At 34.1% G+C, this 13,274-nt stretch overlaps 1 protein-coding gene across 4 annotated transcripts in view; it reads right to left on the bottom strand.

Annotated features, from left to right (window-relative positions):
• Positions 1-214: 214 nt before the first annotated feature.
• The window catches only part of LOC135197153 (S-adenosylmethionine decarboxylase proenzyme-like), a 52,480-nt gene continuing 39,420 nt past the window's right edge, over positions 215-13,274 (bottom strand). Inside the window, exons 4-10 of one of the 4 annotated variants that reach the window (XM_064224127.1) lie at positions 10,942-11,044; positions 10,598-10,742; positions 7,440-7,560; positions 6,816-6,914; positions 5,504-5,521; positions 3,048-3,203; positions 215-2,636 (exon numbers count right to left, since the gene is read on the bottom strand). In XM_064224127.1, coding sequence (XP_064080197.1) covers positions 2,496-2,636; positions 3,048-3,203; positions 5,504-5,521; positions 6,816-6,914; positions 7,440-7,560; positions 10,598-10,742; positions 10,942-11,044 — 783 coding nt within the window. In that variant the 3' untranslated portion in view covers positions 215-2,495. The remainder of the gene's footprint in view (positions 2,637-3,047; positions 3,204-5,503; positions 5,522-6,815; positions 6,915-7,439; positions 7,561-10,597; positions 10,743-10,941; positions 11,045-13,274) is intronic. The other 3 variants (XM_064224129.1, XM_064224128.1, XM_064224130.1) reach the window with 3 other exon arrangements.

Genomic DNA, 13,274 nt, shown 5'->3' with positions numbered 1-13,274 from the left:
ACTAGATGATTCAATCTTCAGATGTCTCTTTTGACTGTAGTTATCAGAACATTATTGCAAATGAAAGTCTGAATTATAAATACTGTACTGCAATGACTGCTTTATTGAAGTACATACTAATAAACATCCATTATTGTAATATATATATGTGTATATATATAATATATATATATATATATATATAATATTATAATATATATATATATATATATATATATATAATATATATATATATAATGTACTAATTCTTAAATTAACAAGAGCTATATTCATGAACACAAAATAACAATGAACATTATCAAAACAATCAACACAGAAGACAGTGGAGGAACTTATTTAAAAATGCACTTCAGAATTCATTACAGCAACACCTGTACAACTGTTAATATGCAAAAATAAATTAAAAATTTAATGACTTTACTGCTGTTATACCAAGATATCAGCTGAAATTATTCGTGTGTAAGATTCCCAGCATACTCTATTTTCTATGGCATTTACACCAAATACATATCATATGTTTGCATTACAACCTTACCACCCAAAACTAATTTCTCTATTAAGAGGTGCATTACATTACAATAAATTCTGTTCTGGTTTTGAAGGCATGGTTCATGCAAGACAAGATTTCTTATGATTTTTTCTCTTAAAATAATTGCAAATTAGTAAATGATTTTTCTTGCACTTATACATAAATAATTCTTCAGTACTATATAATAAAAAAAGCCAATAATCATTTCCTCTCTCTATGTATTTTAGAATTCTTTATGTATTAGGAGAGGAGTATGATTAAATACCTCGGCTGTCAGGCAAAAGATTAACATGCTTTATGATAAATATAGATTTATACAAATATGAATAAAATAATGGAAGGTTAGTTTAAAGAATAAATTAAGTATTAAAAAAAAAAGTTTAAAGAACAAATTATTAGTATTAAAAAAAAGATAACCATATTTTGCTAAGTGGCCATAAGAAGTTTTTAATACATGTCATCATTATTAAATCAAAAATACAATTCGAAAAATTATTCATTAATATTAAAGAACACAATACATAGGAAAAACAATTGGCAGAGTTCCTCATATTCCTTGACACCAAAAGTGACTGGGAACAAAGAAAATCGTACCCAAGGGGACACTCGGAGGAAAATCCTGACAAAGATAAAACAAAAAAATTTGCTGTAACTTTCTTCTTTTCACTTTTTGTATGGTACTCTTGTTTGGACAAAACTGTGAATATCAAATGTATATATTTCCTTGTTGCACTAACAGAAGAGCAATAAAGATTTTTTACTGTTATAAAATTGAAATCTTGTTGAAATGTTTACCAACTGCAAATAAGAATTGTAACTTGCTAAATAATAAATATTCAACTAGGAAGTAAAAACAAATCAATATCAAAAGGATTCATTTACCTCTCTGTAACAGATAAATACATCCTTTCAATGATGCTTTTATTCCAGCTTTCCAGGTTTTTATCTAATATCAAGGAAATACCAGTTTTTTTGCAACCAAGGTTCAGTTTAATTCGAGATTGGTCAACATTCTGGCAAGATTTTAATTTTAGACAAATATCCTTATTACTTTCCTATTATTTCAATAAAGGAATGTGTAACATGAGAGGATTATGGTCTTTAATTCATAATGTTGTTATCACATAACTACACATCATATTTAAAAGGAGTATTAATGAGATCTTAACAACTTTTGCAGACCTCATACTAAATCTATTTGATTCTTTGTTGACTTTCCTAAAGTCGTGCCATACTTACTACCTCTGCTTCTCCACCAAGGCAAAGATTTCATTTTCAGCTTTTGCTTTAACCTGCAGATGCAATGGCACTTGTGCATTTACATGGATCTACTTCACTGTGTCATGCATCCATAGCACTGACATCGGTTACTGCCCATGTACTCCTGAAGGGATCAAATACCCGGCTTGCTAACAAGTGGCCAGCTCACCATATGCTTTGATTTTTCCAATCACATCATGTTTCCCGTAGGGCCATCTCAGGAATACGCATCCCGCCACCAGAGAAACACTAGACTCGGATGGCAGGATGCCCTTGGCTCTGAGAATGCACAGGTATGACGATAGTCACAATCTAAACAAACAAGAAAATATTGACACCTGGCAAAAGGAAATTTCCAGGAAACAACAACACAGATTAAACACCTGAACATGGAAAAGCTGATGACAAGATGTTGGTCAGGATATCCCACTAGTTCCTGTGTTACTCCTATTCTAATGACAAGAGGAAAAACTACCCTAAGAAAGAAAATGTGAAACATGAATTGGAGCAGTTGGCATCCCCTTGACGACTTAACATATTGGCGTAAGTCTTGTCTGATTTCCACATTCTGGCCAGTTGAATTTAAGCTTAATTCATTTATATTAGACTTAAATTTCCGAAAGAGGTGAGCAGCTCTGCAGCCTCTGTTTGAAATCCTGTTGAACGTCGAGAGGGTCTCAATCTGCCCACCTTGTAGGACGATTCCCTAACTTGGGAATCGGTTGTAAAGAGCATAAGTCAGGTCATATCCCTGAAGACGGCAGATCTGGATGTCCTCAACATCAAAATCAGAGTATTGAGGGACACTGCAATTACCATCTTCAATGCCAAAGTTGAGCCCTTTCTCCTGAAATACAGCAAAGAAATAATTAATCTTTAATGTGGAAGATTATATCAGCATAAGCTGTAATTTTAAAAATGGATTAATAATGTCAGCTGTACATGAACAAACCTATAGCCCTGTGCATATTTTACTGAAAGTTTGTTGTTGTTTGCACGGGTACATCAGCTTGTAACACTCAAATGTTTGTGATCACTCATTAGAAGGAAATTGGTTAACATATAATATAAATGTTCATAGGTAACCACAATGCTTCTGCATTGTTTAACCCTTCAAAATTTAACATTTCAAGTGAACAGTATGCTTTGTAATCAGCAGAAATTATTTACAAGGATAGGTGGGCAAAAAATTTCAAATATCTAACATGATTATAAGCTGGAGTAAAAGAAACAATGGCTTTATTCCAACAAGACTTACCACACTGCTGAAGAAAGTCAAGACAAACTGCTTAGGACCAAATGTAGCAATGACACGGGAAATAAGGTCCTTGTAAGATTTCTGGGGCACGTTGGTCTCGAATGAAACATAGGAGAATTCAGGTTCTGGTGTGATGTGAATGGTCATATACCCACCCTGCCAAGAATACAAATACTGCTTTTATTTTTAAACTTCATATGCATACTGAACATTTAACATGATTTCAGATTGTAGCAAATACAACACACACACGCACACACACATCACATTATATATGTTTGTCTCTGTAAGATGTGATTACTTTTAACAGAATTCTGGATTCTAAAATCAAAGAACTAGCGATCTTTAAAAAAAGGCTTAAATACCATGTATATACAGAAATAAGTTCTTGTTGCCAATTTCTGTCCCCATTTAAGTATATCAAGCTATACCACTCAAAATAACCTTAGTGTACCAGCAAATAACCAAGTTACATTTTTTATTACAACTCTTTTGCCACTACATACATAAAACATGCCTGTCCACCTCATTCATTTTCAAAAACATTTACTATAAGCAATTTTTATATATACTTTAATAAATTTAATGAGCCACCACAGAAGCAAAGACATTGGCACAACAAAAATATAATGATGGTAGCCAAGTATCAAATACAACACATAACTACATTTCACAAGCAACTTAAAAATCCAAAATTTATGCATAAAAATATTCAATATATGTATCAACTGTATTTATATAATTGGCAAAATTATACAGTCAATTGCAGAGGATCTATGATATCTTACAAGCCAAAATGCAATACTATATGGAAGATCTGACCTGAACATACAACTATAAATAAGCTGTAATAGCAGCACTTATCAATGAATACCCGCAATTGTTTTACAGCACTTATCAATGAATACCCGCAATTGTTTTAGAGTTAAAAAAAACACGCAAGTCATGCTACCAGCACCGAGTATGCAATGTCATGAAAAGATAAGTAATATTAACATCCCCATGGCTATGCTGTAGTATTTGTTTCTCTAGTGTTACTGTACAAGGACAGCTATACTAGATGTCAAATCATCTTTAAAAAATTCAGTACTATTGAGGATTAAAACTTGTCCAGACCTTTGGGAAATTAACCTTCATTTATTACTTGCAGCAGATGACAAAAATCACAACATTCAAACGCAACTCATCTGCCTTGAAGGCAAAGCAGCAGGAATTGTACAATTCTTGTAGAGTTCAGTTAAACAAAATACTCATAAGATCAACAAAGGTCAGTGTTTACAATGCAGGGATGCCATCCTACTATTTGCTTTATGGTGTGAAGAAACTGCACGCCTGCAACATAGACTTTATACTAGCTTTCATTGATCTGAAACTATCAAATGATCCCTTGGAAATCACTAGTACATATCAGGGTAACAAAAATTGCTTTCACTTAACTTTATGATTAAACTTTGATTTATTATATATTATTTCATTTTGCAAAGTACTAACTATTCACCATTTCTACAAAATTTCAAACCTAATATTACTGTACAGTCATCTGGAAACAAAATTAGAAATATAAAACAGTATTCTCCACAAAATTACAGTACTGTAACAACACTACAAACTAAAATTATATTGAAAATTTGATCGATCTACTATATTGCATATACGTACTTCCACTTCGTTTGGCTAATAAAGAATACCATCCATTCTAGTTACACTGTGATGCTGGATTTTTCCTCAACTGTTGTATGTAAAAACAAAAGACACTTCCTCAATATAGTACCTGGATGAATGCATATCAATATTTTCCTTACATATATACGGTTGGCCCTCAACTTACATGCGACTAAATTACATGTACTGTAATATTTGAAGAAAAAAAAGTTGCTTCATAAACTCTTGATGCATAAAAGCATAAGGATTATGTGTTGCCAACTTATAATATTCTGTTATACAACCACACCTGGAAACTAGAACTATGGCTATCCTTATCCAAGATTAAAGTAGACACAATATCTATCATATAAGAGCAAATACCAGACTTAATTAGATAAAACTAAATTCCAGGTTTATGTATGAGAGAGAGAGAGAGAGAGAGAGAGAGAGAGAGAGAGAGAGAGAGAGAGAGAGAGAGAGAGAGAGAGAGAGAGAGAGCATTAACTTATATTTATCTCATAATAATTAAAATAGGATGTGTGTGAAGGTGATTTATCCTCATACAATAATTATCCAATACCTTTTATGGCATTATATCAATTTATGGCATTATATCAATATAAGTGATTTGAATCTACATGAATTCTTAGATGGATGCAGGATTGGAAAATCAATGCCTCATTTAAGTTAGGAGCCAACTGTACTTTAATATCTTTCCTTTCTAATTATGATTGGGTTACCCATAATTATACTGTCCAGTTGCCAATCATTATTAATGCAAGCAAAAAACAGCTCATAAATACTGTACTCACATAGCCTTTTCTGTATCCCTAGTACAATAAACAAAAACAAAAGTTAGCACAAAACAGTAAGAGAAAAAAGACAATATACCTATTAATTATGGCAAATTTCTAATTACTATACTACAGCAATTACTGATTATCTAACTGCAGTCTATTGCACTATATATGAAACCTACAAAAACAAACTTTATACAACTTCTAGCATTAAAATGATTAACTCTTCATTCATCTATACTAGACTACTTCCTACAGAGAAATGAGGTAGGAAAATTTCAACTGTCATAAAAAAAAATGTGAAAGCAGTGTCCAATTGTATATCCTTTTCATTGTATACTAACATGGTTTTCTCACTCCAAATACTCTATTATTTAGTTCAACCCTCTTCCAGTTTTCAACTCCATACTCTTATACATAGCACAATTAGAAAAAGATGGCCAAGTACTTTTGCTTTTTTTTTTTTGTAATTCTACATACAACTTATCTCTGTATTAGCTCTCACTATGCATTTACAGTATATTCAATAACAAACAGAAATGGTCTCTGAAATGCATTCTTGGTTTAGTCTGAAAGAAAATATGTAGGCTGAACAATAAAAATCTATTCCAGTTGCAAAAGAAAAAGATTCTATACCAAGTATGCAATAGCTCAAGAAACTGCATTCCAAAAAAATTATCATTAAAAAAATACCAAGAAATAAATTCAACAATCTATAATGAATTTATACTCTTCCATAACAATTATAGTCTTTCAATACTGATTTACTTGTTCAAGTTCATATGTAAACTCTTCTACTGTATGACGACAAGACTGAGTAAGCAGTGAAGAACTCCAGAAATGTCTGGTTCCACCATAGGTGTTTCTGAGTTACAGCACCAGTACCATCACCCAACCAATAGATCTATGTCCTCGTGCAGATCACTCAAAGTGGAACTCAGCCAATGCCAAACCTTCCCAGACAGGTCTACCAAGTCATTCTTGTTAACAATTTGATAGCAGTGAAGTCATAAGACTTCTATCTCACTGCTACATGTGACAGCATACCACAATGTTCGAAATATGAATCCAACACTACAATTACATAGGGTTAACAATTTCTCTATGCTTGAGCAGATTTACTGTTTACCTGCAAAGCCCTAAACTTTCACCATTTCACTTGTAATATTTATGCAAGCAGTGAGAATATTGGATAAACATGAAAACAAAGATTACAACTACCACAGCCTATCAAAAGAAGAGAAAATGATAAACAGACATTCAACATTCGCTAAATACAGCAATTAAATAAATATGCTATAAAACCAAATAACTAAGTTTCACTTACCGGTACACTTCGCATCAGTCCATTCATTGAGTATCCACAGGGATCAAACTGGTAATCATCAATGACCATACCAGGAATCAGGCGGTCTATTCCAGATTTCTGTGAAAAGCAAATGTTCAAATAAATAACACACATTAATCCACATGAAAATCAGCTCGTTATTTCACAGAATAATGTATACAGTACGGTGAACTTGAGTAGTACGTACTGTACAAACTAATAGACAAAAAAGTACTACTGTACAGTGGACCCCGTATTCGTGGACTCGTGCAGTCACGGATTTCTCTCTGGAACAATTCCCCCCATTATTCGCAGAAAATTGGCCTATTTGCGGTATTTTTATAAGAGAAATGTCCATAAATTCTTTTTTTTTATCAATTTCATCATAAAATGCACTTTTTGTGATAAAACTATTAAAATAACCAGATATGAAAATTTTTAGTAGATTTGTCTTGAGTTTTCAATAACAAAATAGGAGGTTTTAAGCATTATTATAGGGGTTCAAACTATTCGTGGGTTCTAACTATGGGGGACCACTGTATTGCATATTACCAAAAAAAAAAATTTTTTTTTTTTTACAAAACTAAAGCAATAACAAAAGCAGAGAAAGGATAATTTCATTACCACTGTAGCTTCAGCAGCAGTAGGACAGACAGATTTATAAAAACACTTCATTTTCTCCTGATCAAGATCCATCATCAAAACTTCTAGTGTTTGATCTGGCTCACGGCGAGCCTTTCCAACCCTGTTAGTAAAAAAGAGAGAATAAACATCAAACAATACATTATTCATAAAATTATATAACAGAAGCTCCCATGAACAAAAACTTACAAAATATGCTGTCTGCCCATGGGAGTTCACATAAATTTTTACAAAAAATGTAAGAACAGTGACCATATCTGAGCAAAGATTTTCTAGTGGCAATTCAAAAGTTTTTAATCTATAACATACTTGAGCATAGATAACTAATAACAAAATAGTTAGAAGGAACTCCTGTTTCACTAACATAAAACATTTCTTTATGAATGACTATGTTCCCTATTTATAAGGTAACACAATAAAAAATTCAGGTTGTAATTTAATGACAATTACAAAGTAAAAATTTTCCTGTAATCTAAAAAAAATCCACTGATCCATTGTCATGGAAAGCACCTATTGTCCTTGGTGATTCACAATTAGGTTGTCAAGTTCACTAACTATAGTAAGTTGCCCTTAGATTTACCAGGAGCTCTTTGAAATGAAGCCAAATCTTAATTGAAATTATAACACAAGGAACTGCACTAACTATTCTAAGTTGGGTCCCATCTATGTGCTATAGTGATGTTCATGTGTTAATAATATACGTACTGTAATCTTTTTACAAAATACAGTGGTACCTCGACATACGAAAGGCTCAACTTACGAAAAACTAGAGATACGAAAGCCAATACGAAAAATTTAACGGCTCTACATACGAAAAGTTTTCAAGGTACGAAAGGTTTCTGAAAGTCCGAGATTCGCCCGGATAACAATTTTGAAAATCGCGCCGCGCGCCGTCATCTTAGTACTAGTAGACTCGCCACCATCCTCCTGCTCTCCCATTGGTTCCTGATGCTAGTCGCGGCCATGAAATCCTTCTCTCCTATTGACCAGCGTCCCTCCCATCATGCATCTACTATGTACACGTGGTGGCGTGGCTCGGCCACTCGGTACCAGCATTGTTATAGTACGCACGCGGTATTCGTTTTCGGGATCATCAATGTGTACGTAATATTTAAAAAAAAAAAAGTGACCAAGATCTCTCACATGGGATAAGTGATCAAGGTCTCTCTCATGGGATAACTGGAAACTTTGCAAGGTTGGTAGAATCTCCACTCCCTGCTGAACAGAGGGTGTAGACCAATCATTTACAACATGCATACCAGTATGTATACGTATAATCAAGGCACTTCAGTTTATGTTGAAGGTCAGCAGCCGAACATTCAGTACCCAAATCAGTTGCAGAGAGAGCATTTGGTTGAACAGGGTTTTGATGGACACCAGGGCCAACAGAGTCATGAGGTGCAAAAAAAGAACCAGGTGATAAAAAACAGAAAGTTGAAATTCTGTATAAAAAAAAAAAAAAAAACCTACGTAAAGAAAAAAAAAAAAAATCAAAAAGAGCAAAAAACGGCAGAAATTAAAGCGCTTTACCTAAAAGTGCAATCATTGTAGAAAGACACCCCCCGAAAAGGCTCACCAGGAAATGTGAAAAAGTAGGCAGAAGCAATCTTCCTTGGATAGTTACATATGTAGTACGTACGTATATATATTTTAAAGTGTACATATGTACAAAAGAAAAAAAAAACGGCAGAAATTAAAGCCGCTTTTCATAAAGTGCAATCATTTGTAGAAGACACCCCCCGAAAAGGCTCACACAGGAACATTGTGAAAAGTAGGCCGAAGCAATCTTCCTTGGATAGTTACGTATGTATGTAGCCTCACTCGAAAGGTAAGCTTCCACATTTTACGTACAGTATATTTCTTGTTACCATGTACACTAATATACACTTTATTTACAGGTTATATTTTGCATTTTTTTATTAATTTAGGTAATGAATGGTCCAAATTGTTGTAGTATTTCATTGTTTATAGGTCAATTTAGCTTTATTATGAAATTTACTGGGGTGTTTTTGGAGGGCTTGGAACGGATTAGCCATTTTACATGTAAAATGTGGTCCAAGATACGAAAACCTCATGATACGAAGGGCGCCTCGGAACGGATTAATTTCGTATCTCAAGGTACTACTGTATTGTCAATAATGAAAATGCAAAATCCATACACATGTATTTCCCCTAAAATAATGGAAAAAATTAAAACTATTAGGTAATCCATTTCAGACACATCTGACAACTAATTACTGGACAAGTTAAAAAAAAAATTTCTAAAAAATACTGTCGACCCAAGGATACTCTCATATGAGTAACAATAACAGGTTCTGAGAGGTGCACAGATACCTCCTGGTAAGTATCAATACTACACGCCATCGATTTGGAGAAATAGGGCAGGAAAGAGGTTCCATTACTTCAATAGCCCATAAATTTATTAATGATAACTTTTAGACTGGCTCAGCTCGCCAATTCTAGGTGGCTCATGATTTAGTTGTGTGCTAGACTTAAAGGGGGCATGTATTGCCTATCTCTCTTTCACATGACATCTTATATATTTACTCATACATAACCGGGTGCTGCTGTTGGTTTTCGTTCTTATCTTTTATGACAGTATATGTCAGTTATAATTGTAATCTTGCAAAGAAGTATTAGAAAAAAACATGTATAATCCAAAAAAAGTTACTGCATCTTCGATCTCAGTAAATTTATGTAAATATTTTATAACAAACATACATACTCAGAATGTGTTACTGGTTTTAGTTCTTATCTGTTATGATATTGTGTGAACTGGAATTACAATTTTACAGAAACTAATTATTCGAAAAAACATGTATAACTTGGTAAAATCTACGACCATCTTGTAAAAGAGGCCCCACATGGGGTTGTAAAAAGTAATTTTCAACTTCTCGTGGATGGTAGAGAGAACTTTTAGGAATTTTTTTTCTTACACTTTGTGCATTTGCATATCTTCCTATTTCCATTGATTATTTTTTTTTAAATTGGCTGAACTCAAAGTTTGCCCTGTCTGGGGTGCTGCATGTTTTTTTTTTAGTCGGGCTCTTAAGGGTTAAATAACTTCCAATAAATAAACATATACGTAATCATACTTGTTATGAGGAAGATCCAATAAATAAACATATACGTAATCATACTTGTTATGGGGAACATAATCATACTTGTTATGGGGAAGATTATGACGAGCAGCATTGGGCTGATAACGTGGTCGTCCAGGTGAAACTGTATACAGGTACCAGCAGTCTGCACGATTCATACTACCCATGCAGTAGGCACGGCCACCTGCCAAAAAAAATATAATTAAATAAAATTAAATAAATCAGAGCTCTTCTTTAATATTATAAGAATGCAAAATAATACAGCACCCATATACGTACTATTTTATTTACTTTAGGCATATAAACAAAATGTTGGCCACACTATCAATCTAAATTGAATTGTTCTACCTCAAACGCATCTTTACTGACTTATTAAGCCATACCTGGAAACAGCTGATCAAGAATGGATGCTTCTTCTTCAAAAGTCCTATGGGGAGAGATTTGAAGCTCTGGTCTCTTAAAATTCTTCCGAGTGTAATACAGATCCTGTGAAGAGAAAAACAGAGGACCATTTTAAAACTTTCTACAAACCAGTGATGCCAGTAACCAAGGAGGGTGTGCAATATCCCAACCCAGGATAGGTCATGAACCCTGCTTCATTTTAAAAAGGATCCTCAAATGATCCTTTGGGTGATGAAGCACGATACATGTCCGTCCTGTACTGGTTCCCTCGCAAGGTTGTGGCATCAGGAAACTAGCGCTATCACACACGCCTGGAGATGCATTAGAATACCTTTGGAGCACAACTGAAATACACATAAATCATGAATTCGGTAATATATTGTCTACATTTATCATACAGTATATAAATAAAGGAAGGTATCCTAATAATATTAAGAAGCCTCTTCAACTTTAATCATAAATATATTATTCTTTAGATTTCAAAATATTCAGTAAATGGATCATCTCAATGCTATATATGAAGTTCAAGAACAATATTAAAATTCCTCCAAGCGTGTGCAGCCCGCCAGAAAGCTTTACATCCAGCATGATGCACGGTGCGCCGAGCATTGCCTGCACTTCTGCCAGATTTCAGCCCCGGGAGCCTGGTGCCCCCCCCAGGGGAGCGCGGGACGATGCCACACGCTGGACTGATCTTTCGTGGTTCAATGTGACCACAATTTGCACCCCTGGGGGTCAGGCTGCAGCGAGACTGCCACCAACCCAAGTCAGTTAAACAAAATGAATCAAGCATTTGGATGTATGTAAAGCCTGTTTTTCTCCAAACCCGTAACATTTCAAAATGGCAATCAACTTCCAAGATTCTTCCCTATAGTACTTAGTTTAGTTTCCACTGGTTCTCTGCATATGTACTGTATAGTGATATTTGTCATTCTCGAAAACTTCAAAGTTAAGTACCTACAGCAAAAGCTTTGAATTTAATTCATAAAAGCATTAATAATGACTGAATTACAAGTCTAGAGATGTAGAGCAGATAATACTTAATACAAGACTAAAAAAAAGTATACAGATAATACTTAATACAAGACTAAAAAAAAGTATACAGATAATACTTAATACAAGACTAAAAAAAAATATACAGATAATACTTAATACAAGACTAGAAAAAAGTACAGGCAGTCCCCGGGTTACGACGGGGGTTCCGTTCTTGAGACGCGTCGTAAGCCGAAAATCGTCGTAAGCCGGAACGACGCTTGGAAATATGTCTTAAACTAATAAAAAGTTATAAAAACCTTACTTGTAATCCTTTGGTTACACTACATGTTGTTTTCCTGTAGTTTTATGTACAACCTGGAGTTTATTTTTCATAAAAGAATGCTGGTTCTTGAAGGTAAAAACTATTGTAATCCTCTGGTGACACAACATTCTTGAAGTTTTATGTACAACCTGGAGTGATTTTGCCAAATCTTGAGGGCTACAAGAACAGCTGATTACTATTTATGTATCATATAGACTAATTAAAGTAAACGTATATTTAAATAGGCTTATATATTAGTATCAACAAAACATTTCCTGCCATGAGTCAGAGGCCGTTTAATGAAACTAACACTTCTCTGTCCTATCTGTTCAGAAAATAAAAGTTACGTCAATCCCCGGGACCATTGTTGCCAAGGCGTCTCTCTCTCTCTCTCTCTCTCTCTGATCAAATTACTACTGGATAATGTCTCTCTTTGGATATTTCGATTTTGCCAAATCTTGAGGGCTACAAGAACAGTTGATTACTATTCACGTATCATATAGACTAATTAAAGTAAACGTATCTGTAAATAGGCTTATATTATTTGTATCAACAAAACATTTACTGGCATGAGTCTGAGGCCGTTTAACGAAACGAACACTTCTCTGTCCTTAACTCGGAGCGTCAGAAGACGCCTCTCTCTCTCTCTCTCTCTCTCTCTCTCTCTCTCTCTCTCTCTCTCTCTCTCTCTCATCTCCTCTCTCTCTCTCTCTCTCCTCCCTCTCTCTCTGATCAAATTACTGGATAATGTCTCTCTTTGGATACTGGAATTTGCATTGTAATCTAACCAGAAACTTCGTTTTGTTATTATTACTGGAAACAAGCAATGATTTTTTCATTATTTGCGCTTTTGGACTGTTATATGTAAACTTTGCGCACCGCAAGCTAGTATGTATTCATTCGCTCGGAAACTAGTTCCGCATATGAGGCGTCACTAAAAAACATCGAAAAATACAACATAAAAAGTGTTGAAAATCATCATAACCTCAAAATTTTTGTTGTAATCTAACCAGAAAC

The sequence above is a fragment of the Macrobrachium nipponense genome, chromosome 18 (assembly GCF_015104395.2).
Source record: "Macrobrachium nipponense isolate FS-2020 chromosome 18, ASM1510439v2, whole genome shotgun sequence".
In the NCBI taxonomy this organism is placed as follows: Eukaryota; Metazoa; Arthropoda; class Malacostraca; order Decapoda; family Palaemonidae; genus Macrobrachium; species Macrobrachium nipponense.
The sequence above is the reverse complement of the archived record's forward strand: the minus strand, read 5'-3'. Positions and strand labels throughout refer to the sequence as shown.